The sequence below is a fragment of the Mesoplodon densirostris genome, chromosome 2 (genome assembly GCF_025265405.1).
Source record: "Mesoplodon densirostris isolate mMesDen1 chromosome 2, mMesDen1 primary haplotype, whole genome shotgun sequence".
In the NCBI taxonomy this organism is placed as follows: Eukaryota; Metazoa; Chordata; class Mammalia; order Artiodactyla; family Ziphiidae; genus Mesoplodon; species Mesoplodon densirostris.
Window position 1 is genome coordinate 147,637,578 of NC_082662.1, and position 14,311 is coordinate 147,651,888.

Sequence of the window (14,311 nt, forward strand, 5' to 3'; positions counted from 1 at the left end):
ACAAAACATGGTATTAATTAAATGATCCCTCTAAAGACCCTTCTGGCTCTAAGAACATGCTAATACTTCATACATGCTGGCAAAACCTAAAACCCTAATCTTATTGTAATGCACTCTATGACATTCACATGACCTGTTTCTTAACCTGACAGCAATTTCAGGAACTAAAAGAACATGTTTCTTCACCTCTGAAACACTACCACGCAACTTCTGGTTACTTTTCAAAACCAAAGTTCCTACAGTGCATTACCCTAACAATTATAAATCAGCCATATGTTATAGCCAAACAAGGGGCCAGCGTATTAAAGAATTCTATAAATGCGTGGGTAAAAGAATCACTCCCTAATAAAGGGTATTTGTTCACAAAAATCACAGAAATTGAGAGCTACAGCAACTGCTTAACTTCTCCACTTTGCAAAAAAAAATAAAGACACAGGCCCAGAGAAATTGAATGACTTGACCAAGGCCACACAGCTAGGTAAGGGCTGGTGTCTTTAGGGGTCGTCATGGCACCAACCTGACAAAGAAACATGAGATGTTGAAAAGGATCAATTTAATACAGCACAGACCAGGTCTTGCTAAGCTTCAAATTGAAGAATGAATTCGTCAAACACGCCTTCGTGCTGGCATGTCTGGGCGAGGAGAGAGCGTTGGAATCCTAAGACCACAGAGAATGAGTCACATGTTTGACAAGCCCAGCGCTTACCCTCTCATCCATGGGAACTCGGGTGGCATCAACGCGACTTTCTTCCCGCCCCGAGCCCCGAGCAACCGAGAGTCCGTTCAAGGCTGCCAACATCAGTGGCCTCTTCTGTGCCTCCAGGCCTGCCATCTTCTGCTTCTCTAGATTCTTGCGGCAAGAAAAGGCATGTTCTCATTGTTTGTAATACCAGGAGAATGCTGGAATGTGTTTTAATCTCCCCAAATCTGTAACTCCCCAGCCAAGGAATGCAGACAATCACCATTAGCAGGGCAAATTCAAACACAGTCTTCCCATTATTCCCACTGTGCCGGAGGAAGCCGGTTCCTCCAGGCCTCCTGAGCTTTTATTTAAAATGAACGAACAAACAAACAAACAAGAGCAAAGACTCCACACAAATACACCCTGCCACGGGGCTCACAAGAAAACAGTGTACATGAGACACTTTAGGAAGATAAGGGCTGAAGGAAAACAGGACAAGGAAAAGAGAAACAGAGATTCATGAATAATCAAACTTAATCCCACTGATGGACCTTTTATACAGATTAAACAGTAAAAACCTTATAAAAACTGTTTGCTGCATTCTTAAGAGGTTGGATACATACATAAATAGACAAAAACCTTCCCAAGTTTCCATTCAGAGGGGCTAAGACTGAGGGTGTTAATCCTGTATTGACTCTCTCTGGTCCCCGGGATATCATCCCCAAAATGAGAGCTGCTGTGGTTTAGCAAAGTCACTAATACCACAGCCTGGGGCCACCTGAGATGCCCTACCCAGCAGCACCCTTCATGCTTCATCCAGAAGACCCACAGGAATGGACACCATGGCCCCCAGTGACCATGGTGGAGCACCACTGGATGTGACTAAGCCATGGGAGAATATGGATCTAGGGGCCAAGCAGAGGACTTAGGGGAAGGTTTGGTTGTTAACACCTGGCCCTTGTTTGTGGCTTTTCAACTCCTCTCTATCTCACCTGCACAGACACTCTGAAACTGGATCCGTCGGGGCTCCTGTTATTTGGTCTATGGCTGTGCTTCCTCACGCCCTCTAAACTGATTGAGGTACCAACAAACCTCCATTTACTCATTTCAGGCAAGGCAATGGGAGCATTTTCCACCAAATAATTTTGTCTTAGAAGACAAAAGAACAGAGAGACTTCATAAAGCATAGAAACAGATGAGTTTTACAGAGTTTATGATTTTGATCCACACGAAAGTGAAACCAATTTGCAGGTTCCTTTGGTTGCCACAGATGAAGGAGTCATCTTATTCCTGTTTTCTTTTTTCAAACCTTTAGGTATTTTTTTTCTTAGTCTGTCATTTAGACATCTACTCCCCAGAGAAGTATCTTGATGGAGCCACGGTGCAGATTATTCTAATTGTGGGTGTAGGGGATGGCATTACACCCCTACATGCATCCCCTCAAGGCCACCTACAGTCAGAATGGAGCCTTGGGAACTATATCCAATATCCTGGGATAAACCATAATGAAAAAGAATATATATGTATATAAATATATCCGAGTCACTTTGCTGTACAGCAGAAATTAAGCACAACATTGTAAATCAACTATACTTCAATAAAGTTAAAAAAAAAAAAAAAAAAAGAATGGAGCCCTGGCCTTTATGAGTGATTCTGTCAATAAGATGCTTGGTCCAGTGACAGGGCTGACCCATCAGACAAACAAAAGGAGCATCTCAGAGGAAGATTAACTGTGAGAAAGTGAGAAAGGTCCCAAAGGTATAATATTCTTAAGAATGGCCCTGGTTTCTCAACCCCAGACAGATTTTGAAATTTTTGGATTTAAATGTGGTGGGGTGTGTTGGCAGGGGGGAGGTGTTAGTTTACTTGTTTATTAGTTCGTTTTTGTGAGGGAGAATTTTCCCCCCATTATCTCTTTTAGTTGAGAATGTTTTACTCCTCTGCAAAGTTGTAAGAGAGCAAATTTTTTTTTTATAAATGGTCCTGAGGTCCTCCCAACAGTCTTTCTGCGTCCTTCCCACCTGCACCATAAGGTAACCCCAACTGGGCCCAAAGCCCAGAGAAACCTATTTGTCTTTCTTGGGAAAGGATTACTACTTTACCGAATGAAAACTGAAACCCCAGTGATAACCTATTTCTCTTAGTTCCTCCTCACTTATCCTATCAGCTTATTACCAGAGATCAAAAATAATTAATTCAAAGATCTGATTTGGTCTTTTCTCTTCCCAGTACCTGATTTTGGGTTAGGTGACTAAAGACAGTGAAATGTCTTCCAGGCAGCAGCTGGAGCCAGGGGAAGCTAAGACAACAGGCCTGAACTATCCATCAAATGGACAAGCAGCTCCAGAACTGGGGGGAGAGACTTGCCTGCAGGGCAAATTCTCACCATAGCTGTCTGCCTCCAGTTCCTATTTGGTTACATTTTCTCATTTTCTTATCCTAGGGAGGCCCTGACAGCCTTCTCTTCTTAGCCATGCCTAACAAGCCAGGCAAGGGCTACCCATGGTGGGGGTTGGGGGGGACAGACAGCCATCTGAGATGTGGGGAGGTCACTGGGGTGAGTTTCTTCATAAAGACAATAGAGACCCACCCCAAGAGTCAGTGCCAGTGGTGGTCACCACCTTGCCTGGCTCACTGAAGACCCTCCAAGTCCTACTCTGAGGTTGGGACACCAGCCAAGGGCGGCAGCCCTTGAGCTCACAAGTGGGTAGGATCTGGGAAAAAATCAGAGAAGGGACTTCCCTGGCGGTCCAGTGGTTAAGACTCCATGCTTCCAATGCATGGGACCAGGATCTTAGCTGCTGGTCGAGGAACTAAGAACCCACATGCTACGAGGCATAGCCAAGAAATAAACATTTCTTAAAATTAAAAAAAAGAAAGAAGAAGGTACACATTAAAAAAAAATCAGGAAAAATTACATAGGTCTGGGGTAATGATGTTCCCGAACTAGTTAAGGGGTAAAATTGGCTATTCGCTCTTACCCAATGGATGGGACGCGAGGACACGTGGAAACGGTGGAAAAGGCCCTTGCTCCTTTGGGATAATGCCTGAAGCACTATGTAGGGAACCAGTGCCATGAATTTGGCTACAGGCTTTTAATACAGGTAACAAGAGAAGAGAATGAATACGACCTAAGTGAGGCTAGGGGACCATGTAGGCAGCAGCTGAATGCTTAGCTTAGACTGATGGGTTCTTGATACCGAGTTGTGTTAAAGGGGTGTGAGGCCAAGAAGTGCTGAAAATCCCTTTCTACCAGTGATTACTTTTCCCAAACTCAGAAAGCTCTGCCCCCAGGCACCCAGCCCGCATCTCATTCCAGCATCTCATTCCATCCCCAGGAAAAAGCTCCCCCGTAAGGCACCTAGCCCCGCATCTCAGCCCCAATGGTCTTATTTCCCACAGGCACAGCACAACTTTCACAATTTCCCTCTAGGTGGAAAAAGTTACGCCTGTACCAAATTCTTAGCAATACTCCACGGATGGCCAAAACCGAGAGGCTAAGAATGTTCTTAAGGTTTGTCTAAACTGGGAACGTTGCTATGGACTAGATTCCTAAACCGAGGGACTTGGCGTCCTTAAAATGTTGGCTCTTTACTCTTCTTTACAGGATGATTCCCTCTGGAGAACTGGGAGACTTATAAATGAAGAAAGTCTAATGAACTCCATCAAAGCCCATTTTAAGTTACAACTGCTCTGGAGTTCCTAAAATAAGCCCTGGCTACCTTATAGTTCAGCTGTGGTACATGCAGAGGAGAAGTCAGTCTAGGTTTGAATGGTTATATTGAGAGGATTTTTTAATTTTTTAAGGGAGTGAATACTTGCAGGACAAGTGTGGTGTGTGTATAAATATGCATGTGTGAATTCTTGATAGAATAAGTGGTTAATGGAAGCTCAACGGTAAACTTCTGGGTTTATTGTAATTCTCTTGGATTTGTGTCAAACATCTCTCGAAAGAAGCTTTGAAAATAAAGCTGGATACATCATGGACAATATTGATGAACGATCCTGACATCTAGATCTACACAGAAAGCTGTGCTCTGAAGGGATGTTGCTCTTTTAATATCTAACTGGGGGAGGAAAAATGCTTTCCCCTGGAAAAACCAAAGCACCAGGAGATGGAGGAAGGTGAGCTCCTGGCAGCTCATGCAATGGGAAGTCTGACCCTGAATAAACAGCAAATGCTGGCCCAGACACCAATCTCAACACCACCAACCTGTAAGATCCTGACTCTCTCACAGCACTTTGCACCAAGCACACCTATGAGAAGCCATGAATGAGAATGGAAGGTTTATGTGAAAACAAAGTTTTGTGAAATGAAACACTACCTGTTTATATGCCAAGTGATGTTTAAATCCCTACCACATTCCCTGAATAAGCCTTGTGCTTTCTTCAGTGCCCAGAGGATGTATGTGTAAATCATGGAAAAGGAGCAGAGGGGGGCTGCGGGCGAGGGTGGAAATCAGCCCGTTCAACTGTCCCTCGAAAGATGCCCTGGGAGAGGAAGCCACTTACCCGGATCATCATCTCTCTTTCTATAATGCTGTCCTCCAGGGAGAACATTTCAGACACAGGTCTCTCCTTCACAGGCTCTTTCTTGACCCGCTCCTTCACACTTGTCAGGTCGGGCTCTGAGATGGATGGACCAAGAGAGGACCCGTTGATGGCCATCTGGTCAGCCCGGGAGATACTGATGGCCTTGGCTGGCCCCTGCCTCAGGACCCTGGCCCTGGCGATGGCGGGAGGAAGGCACACCTGGTCTTGCCCCAGTGCCCCGTTGCTCACACTTTTCCTGGGTCCGGGGTACTCCGGGGGGGGCTTGTTTGGAATGCGGGCTAAGGCGGCTTGTAGCTGGGCGCTGTACTCCATCTTCTCGCGGAGCGCGGGGACCTGGGGCACTGGGTCCGGGGCCTCCTCCTCTTCCTCCTCGCTCTCACTGCTGTGGATCAGCATCGTGGCATCTGAGAAAGTCTTCCTGTGGTGATACTCGGGAAGCTGGGGGACCTCGTGGCTCCCCGGCACCTCCTCAGGCGGCCCCGGCTCTCGTAGAGTGTTGCGGCGGGCCATGGGGATGTTGAGTGACTTCAAGGTCATGGCTTCCATGCCCCGCACCATGCTGCTCATCACCTCCAGGCTGTGGCGCTTGTGCACCGTGCCGTGGTGCTTGGTGGCTGTGAGGGGCTCGCTCACCTCCTGGAGAGACTGATGCACCACCGGGGAGCTGTCCTCCTGGAAGGTCTTCACGGACAGCTGCACTTTGCGAGTCACCAAGTCGGGGCTACTGCCGCTGACGTACTTGTGGCGGTGGCTGGCGAGGTCCGGGGTGCTGGTGGCAGGGCGGGGCCGTGGGTACGGGGGTGGTGGCCGGAAGAGATAGTTTTTGAGCATGTGGGCCGTGTTGTAGTTATAGGTGCCCTGGAGCTGCATGTTGGCCAACTCCGGGGTGCTCACCGTGTGTGAGATGGCGCTTGCCCCGGGCTTGCTTGGCACCGTGGTATTCTTTGGGTTGATCTGGTCCGATGGACTGACCAGTTTGTTACCGTAGCCCCCCTGGGGCCCATAAGGGACAGTGTAGGGGTGCCTCTCCCGCATCTCGGGCTGGCTGTACACCAGATCCTCTGGCTGGTTGTAGGCGTGGGTGTTGATGATGTTGAGGTTTCGCAGGGACTGGCTCTGGCTGTCCGTGTGAACGACCCCCCTCTTCATCTGCCGCATGACTGTCTCATAATCGGGGGTCGGCCGGTAGGACGGCACGATGATGGCGCTGTGCCGGTGGCTCGGGATGTAGTCAGCCCGCATGATGTCACTCCCAGGGATGCTGAGGTTGGAGGACACGGGAGAAGCCTGGATGAAGCTTTGGGAGCAACTGAGGGAGTTGACGCTGTGAATGCTACACACACTGCCATTGGTGACGGTGCCATTTATATAACTTAAGTCCAGGCTGTTGTGCGAGTTGCAATACAAGGCTTCTTCATTCCCATGGAAGATGCTGTCTGCAAGAAGTCACACAGAGGCACATGAATGTCCACACCATCCTGCTTCAATCAAGTTCATCCTCACACTTTCAGAAGTCATAAAAAGGGAAATCCCATGGTCTCCACCCACATATTCCATGGAAAAACTGGTAATTTCTTGGGCAAGATGCCAACATATGGAAGGAACATTTTAAAGCACACTAAAAAGAAAAAGTGACTCTAAACAAAGAAACCTATGCACATACGGAACCGTTATCACCTGGGTTAAGTTCTTGATTTGGCCAAGAGCTTTTAAATCAGGCACCAACAATGGCCCTCACGTTGGGAGACCTGTCCTCTTGTTCAGGGCTCAGTGACAGAACTGGATGTTTGGGCCAGGAAGTCAAGAACTTTAATAGGGCAATAGATTTGAAATTATTGAGTACTGGGAGCTGATCTTCCTGACTGCAACGGGAAAACTCCCTATATCTGAGGGACTGCCGAGCCTCCGTCAAGGCACAAGGCAAATAACAGTCAGGATGTCAGCATGCGTGGCTGCTTCATTCTGATCAGCAACCAACGGAGAGCAAAACAAGAATCAGGAGGTTTTTTTAGCCACTGTCTAAAACCCTCCTCTAGAGTTGGTTTCATCACTGATGTCAGTTTCACATGAAAATTAATAATACTTTAAAGTGGTACCTAAAGAGATAAAAAGCAGATTTCTAAAGTAAGGCCCATTCTGGGTGTCCAGTGTTCCTTTAACACACACACACACAGACACCCCTAGGCAGGCAACCTCTTGCCAACACACTTTTCTGTGGGCAAAGTATATTCATTTTTTACACTATAGATTTAAGCATGAGCAGAGTAGAAGGCAGAAAAGATTAAAAAGCAGAAAAGGTGACAAAACACTTGGCTGCCTGAAGAGGAGGGGTGGGAACACAGACCAGATGAGATGATATAGGCAAGAAAAACTAGGAGAACATGTTGCATTTATCCACCTTAATGGAGTTTGGTGCCTTCCCATAGAAGCAGGGTAACTTTGCTAGTCTGCTTATAAAAAGTTGTGTTTTACTAAATTACATCATCTTGATTATCTTAGTCTCCATGGTCACATTTAGACAGTGCAGAAAGATTCAAAACAGCTAGCATATGATAACCCAGAAACAAATTATCCATTTACCATACTGTCAACATCCAATGTTTAATCCCATTCCTTTTTTGAGATACAGTTAGTGTAATGATTACAGAGCCTGTCTCAAGAGTCAAGACACCAATATTTGTATCCAAGCTCCCCAGTACCCTTTCTGTACCCCAGTTTTGTATCTGTCAAATGGAAATAATAACAGTACGTATCTCCTAGGTTTATTTTGAGGATTAAATGAGACAATACAGTGCAAGTGCTCAGAACAAGTGCTTAAGGAGAGGAATTGCTCTATAAATGCTCATTCTCAGAATAATTATGATTGGAATGGGTTTTTTTACACACTTTGCATGGGAGTGTTTAGGGAGAAAAAGAGGAATAAAACAGTTTAACAAGTGCACTGAGAAAGGGGCCAGTGGGAGAGATCGGAAAGGAGAGTTAAAATGAGGGGCTGAGGTGAGGGGCTGAGTGCTTCCCTGGTGGCGCAGTGGTTGAGAGTCCGCCTGCTGATGCAGGGGACACGGGTTCGTGCCCTGGTCCAGGAAGATCCCACATGCCGCAGAGCGGCTGGGCCAGTGAGCCGTGGCCGCTGAGCCTGCGCGTCCGGAGCCTGTGCTCTGCAACGGGAGGGGCCCCAACAGTGAGAGGCCCACGTACCGCAAAAAAAAAAAAAAAAGAAAAAAATGAGGGGCTGAGATTTTGTGTGTATTTCTTTCAGTTATTCTGGATGCCTGTGTTCTCTGTCACCTTGAAAACCTGCTTGACTGTTACAAGCTCTCTGACACTGACAAGGAAGGTGAAGAGTATTCTGTGGGGCTTAGCTGTCACTCTCCTCTCTATCCCACTTACAAGAAGGAAGAGGAGAAAGGAACTTGCTCACTGCCTTCCCCCAAGTCCCTCTGGAGTCAATTCTGGGGAAATCTTCCTTTCAGGGGTAAATGATATTCTATGCCTTTCACAAATCCAAGCTGTTGCCTGCTGCCATTCAGAGCATGACAAAGTTAAAATGAAAGTATCATGGTCACCCCCCCAAAAAAAGTCTCAGTGCCCATCACCAGTTCTCAACTTTGCGTCTTAAGAAGGGACAGCGGCAAGCCAGTTACCTTGAGAAGTGTGTGTTTCCGAGTAGTGTTCGCCACACTGGACGTGCATGGGAGGCAAGATGTACGGTTGTTGCCGGGGCTGAAACAGAGAACACAGCACAGGTGGGAGGCCTTAGCACAAACGGCCGTAACACGCACGAGCACCAGCGCGAGCACACGATGGCCCCCGTCGCTCACCCCGCCTGCAGGGAGGCACGCTGCAGATGCTCCGCCCTCCACACTCAACCCAACCCTTCCCTAAGCATCTGCACCCCGATCTCATCACCAAGCTTAGGACTGGAGAAACAAGAAGGGGGGAACGGGGAGGCTGATTCAAGGTGAGAAAGAGGCTGTAATCAACATGAAGGCACCTATTTATAACGTATTTTCTAACACACCTGCAAGGCTCCCAATGCCTTTTTTAAAGGAATAACTCAGAAGATGTATTTTATTATGTTCCACCTAAAACATAATGAGAGTAAGGGGGAAGCCTGTTTCCTTCTATTCAAAATTGGGTCCCTCCTGGAGCCACAAGTTCGAACCCATCAGCATAGTTGTACCTAGGACCCTAGTTCACAGGGCCACATCAGCCTCAAATAGGGACAGGGGAGGGTTACGATGGGCCCACTTGCAAATTTATATAAAATCTGAAATGTGATCCCTAACAATGAGCGTGCAGGTCCCTGGAGCACTTATTGACCCTCCCATTGCAGAGGATCCAGCTCAACCATCTAGCTCTTCAGTGAGGACTCTTCGCCATAAGACTCTTAAAGATGGACATTTAGACTCAACCTGAATAACTCCGTGCTGCAGAGGAGGGTGAAACTTTTAGAGAAAACACCAAAATCCTTAGAGAGCTTCACTAACTGGGGAGCTGAGAAAGGAAATATGATTAATGGCTAATACGGTCTAGAGCAAGTCATTTAACCTCAGTAGGTCTCAGCTCCTGTCACTCAAATCAGTCTCCTCCCTCCAACATTATCCATTTTATTCACATATTAGGGTTCCAGGTAAAAATGTGTTTGAAGGAAGAGTTTTGATATTAAAAAGTAAACTTTAAGCTTATAAACCACCAGACAGGATGATCTCTTATATTTCTATTTGATTATTTTAAAATTAATCTTATAGATATTAGTTTAAATGTTACTGCTTTGGGACAGAAGCTGAGATCAAGTCAAAAAAAAAAAAAAAAAACCCACAAAGCCAGCAGGGGTCACACTTTCTCAGTATTCCTCAACAGAAGAAGAACACTACGCAGAGTCCGAGGCTGGGCAAATAACTCATCTACTATTTCCTTTGCTACAAATAATGTTTAATCATCAAAGGGGCAAATAAAGAAGGTAGTGAAGACAAGAAATCCAAAAATTAAAGAGAATCAGGGTAGAAGAAATAAAGAATTGAAATTAATCTAAGAAAGTAGTTCAGAGTATCAGCTCTTCTAAATATTCCCAAATCTCTCTTGGCTGGTTTTTGAGTAGCAATTTAAAAATATTTTTCCTCTTTTTGATAATACGTAATTCAACTCAATTTTTCCATGATTGGACAGCCAGTTTTTAGGTTTAAAAAAACAAAACAGAACAAAACAAAACAGTAGGGAGGGATTCATACAAGGGAACAGAAATACACAGCAAGGCAAAGTTGGCTCACCTCTGCCTTCTCTTGCTCTTATTTAAAAAAAACAAAGAAAAGTCCTGTAAGTAGGTGACTGTTTATGAACTGGCATAAGTCTGTAAGCAATACAAGTGAGAAATAGCAATAGCTGATCCTCCAAACACCATTTCAGGATTATTTATTGTCTCTTTATATATTTCAACATATTATTCTGTTTCTTTCCAGATCTGCTAACACAAAAACAAATTAGATGCCACAATATAGGAGCCAGAAGGGCAAGAGAAAAACAACAATTAGAAGCCCTTGTTATCAGCCAGGAAGCCCAAAGGAGACAATGTTCTCTGGTTTTACTCTCACTCATCCCAAGGAACTCTTGCTGAAATGGTTTAATCCTAAGGGGCAGAGGAAAGGGAGAAGCCAGGAATCTGGCTTCCTGTAGATTATCTTCATCCAAACAAAACAGGAAAGCCTCTGTATCTTCTCTAGGTAATTAGGATGAGATCAAATCACAAGATAGCCCTAAAACACTTTGCTTCCCCTGGTGTTTCATGGACACAAGTGAACATTTATCTCACTAGTAAAGACATGTGGACTTTAAGGAAGGGAAAAGGAAAATAATATCAACAAAGGAGAATAATTAGGAAACCAGTGCCATGAACAAATCTATTGGTACTTCAGGGGAGAAGCCCAAAGCAGCCCTCTACATCTCCAAGGCAAAGACCTCTTGTGAGATGTTGCGCATTAACACAGAGATTAATAATATTCACATGGGTTTGCAGGAATTATCAATATTATGTGATATGATGACCAAACTCTAGAATTCTAAGAGTTCATGTCAAAGCATTTTCCAGAAGAAAAAAAAAATTCCTAAAACAGTTCCTTTTAAAAGACAAGTGAAAGATGTGCTATAGGATATATATTGTGTATAAAGAAAAATTCAATTTTATTCTCCCATCAACTCAAAGGAACTGTTCAACCTACAAACATTTAAAGGTCACATGTTTATTCTGATTTTGTGTAAAATAAATCATAATCTAAAATAAAAGAATTATGACGTAAAACAAGTAGACATTTTAAAGGAAACTCTCCCACGTCTTGCTATATCATCCTTAAGTAATTCCCAAAATAAAACACAGTCTAAGACAGAACACGTGCATTGAAATGAGTTGTGTTTCCTTATTCACATGATTAGTAGAGCAGTTTTTTTAAAAAGGCTAATGGTAGGTAGAAAAGTGGATCAACTCAAATTCTGTTGGCCTTAAAATTAGAAAATTAATTTTAATTTTCTTCCCCACTGAACACTCTACCTAAGACCATCAACTAGACTCCTTCAATTTTTGCTCATTTAAAGTAGACATTTTCTGACTAGTTTATTAAACTCTATGACAATGAATATAAAAGAATTTATGGAGATTATAACTGAAGACATGTCTATATGCAAAAATCAGAAATAGTGGATAAAGATAGATAGATAAAGATAGATAAAGCAAGTGGAAAAAAACACACAGTAGGTTGCGTGCTCAAGGAACATGGTCTCATCAGCCCAGACTAAAATTCATGGGGGTGAACCCTGAGTCACACTTAGAAAAGTGACGGACATGGGTGGGCACAAGAGGGACAAAATGGGTGTGCATCACACCTGCATAGCAGACTGATACCCTTCTGTGTTCTCACCATATCTCGCCTGGTCATGAGGTCATGACCTAGTCATGATGACCTAGTCATGATGCCTTAGTCATCCCTCTCCTCAAGTTAACAACAAAGGGACACTCACACCCCGACAGTCAGAGGACTTGATAACTGAAGATTTCATACATACCAGGGAGGACCGGCTCCAGGTGGGCTGGCGTCTGATAGGGGGTGGAGAATTTGATTGTCTACATGAAAAGTTGGAAAAAAATGAGGATGGTTATGATTATTTACCATGTACAAGAAGACCAGATAGACAAGAGAGGGAGAAGAGGGGAAAGGAGAAAAGATGAGTTAAGAATTACAGCAAAACATAAACATTTTCTATTTCTGGGTGCTGAAGCTAAGAACAATTTCGATTTCTTTTTTGTTCTTTTTTTATTTTCAAAATGTCTGGAACATATGATACTTTTATAATATGTTTTACAAAGTAATATTAGAAGAACGAGGCTTATCTCTAAAGACAAATTATAAGGGAAATAAAAATCAACAACAGTCTTTTAGAGGTTAGAGAGTGGAGACCGCTGGAGAAGGATGCTGTTCAGATGATGCTGATTTCATAAAACTCCAGAGGGCTATCCCAAGCCTTCATGTAGCCCATGCTGAGGCTCTGAAACTATCAATATATACAGAATTTACTGTCTATGTGGGGTAGGGGGTATGCTTTTTAGAGAGTCCCAGTTTTTATCAGATAAGAGGTTAGGAACCTCCCATACATGGTTATGAAGAAGAAAGGAATGATTATTACAGAAGTAGAAAGGAAAACAGAATTTCCTTAATTTTCAGTCTAATATGTGATGCTCACTCATATATGTGATGCTCATTCATGTAAGCAGAAAAGGCCACAAAAGAAATACAAATACTCAGAACATTTTATGTTAAAGCCACTTGCTAAGAAATGATCAAACCAGAAGACTACAGTGAAGACTACACTTCTCAAAATAGTTTTGTTTTTAAATTCACCTGACAGAAGTCAACTATAGAATTCTTGTTAATGTCAAAGACACCCCAACAAATCAAAGGCAACAGCAGAGAACTGCAAAGATGTGACCTATAGGGAATCTGTTCAAAAGAATGGTGTGTGTGTCTATGCGCGCATGCGTGTGTATGCACGTGTGTACCTATAACAGATATGGTGGCTTAAATTGCTGCTCTCTAACTAGTGCTCTTCTGATTTACGTTTGCAAACTTTGCTGGCAGACCTAATACTATATAGTCATCTCTTGGTATCCAAGGATGATTGGTTCTAGGACCCACCTCGGATACCAAAATCCATGTATGCTCAAGTGCTTTACATCATCTGGCATAGCATTTGCATACAGCCCATGCACATCCTCCCACATACTTCAAATCATCTCTAGATTACTTATAATACCTAATACAACGTAAAGAGCTGCAGTTCATAGTGAATTCAAGTTTTGCTTTTTGGAACTTTCTGGAATATTTTAAAATATATTTTGATCCACGGTTGGTTGAATTTGCAGATATGAAACCCACAGATACAGAAGGCCAACGTACTATCAAATATACTTTCAGACTCTGACAGTGGCCAATGGCAAAGACTGGTTTGAAAGAGCCTCCATCACATAGAGAAAAAAGTCTGTCAGGACCTGATGCTCCAGTTCTAAAGCAGCACCTTCTTCAGCAGGAACTGCTCTAGGACAGTATTTTCACACTCTTGCATGTGTCCACTGGGGAAGTGGGAAAGCAGTTCTTCTCCTGCATTTACATCCCGAAGTTCTTTGAAACAAAAGTAAGCACCTTGGGCGTCCCAACTGCTGACGTACTCTGCTGAGGAACGTCTTTTGAAGGCAACCAAAGGAAAGGCTATGATAGTGTGAGCCCGGCACGCTATATCCAAGGTCAGGTCACAGTGAAGTTCCCTCATCAGACTCCCTTTATCATCTTTATTTCCAAATTAAATTGAGAAACACACACATGGACTTGTGACATCTATTAGCGTCTTCCAAGTCTTCCTCTAATTACCCTGGCCTCTCATTTACAGGCGGGTGACATGACCCAGAAGCACACGCAGGGTCAGCCAACTGTGTGAGCAACACAGGACTGAGGATGACAGCAGCTTCCTCTCTTTCAAGTTGGCTCGTCACTCTGCTACCTGCTTCTGAACACACTCCACATCTGACAGAAGGGG

The 14,311-nt window shown here is 44.1% G+C and overlaps 1 protein-coding gene across 3 annotated transcripts in view; it reads right to left on the reverse strand.

Annotated features, from left to right (window-relative positions):
* The window catches only part of PTPN14 (protein tyrosine phosphatase non-receptor type 14), a 175,809-nt gene that overhangs the window by 23,453 nt on the left and 138,045 nt on the right, over positions 1-14,311 (reverse strand). For all 3 annotated transcript variants that reach the window (XM_060091121.1, XM_060091122.1, XM_060091123.1), the window contains 4 exons: positions 12,290-12,347; positions 8,881-8,959; positions 5,195-6,672; positions 707-850 (listed from right to left, as the gene is read on the reverse strand). In XM_060091121.1, coding sequence (XP_059947104.1) covers positions 707-850; positions 5,195-6,672; positions 8,881-8,959; positions 12,290-12,347 — 1,759 coding nt within the window. The remainder of the gene's footprint in view (positions 1-706; positions 851-5,194; positions 6,673-8,880; positions 8,960-12,289; positions 12,348-14,311) is intronic.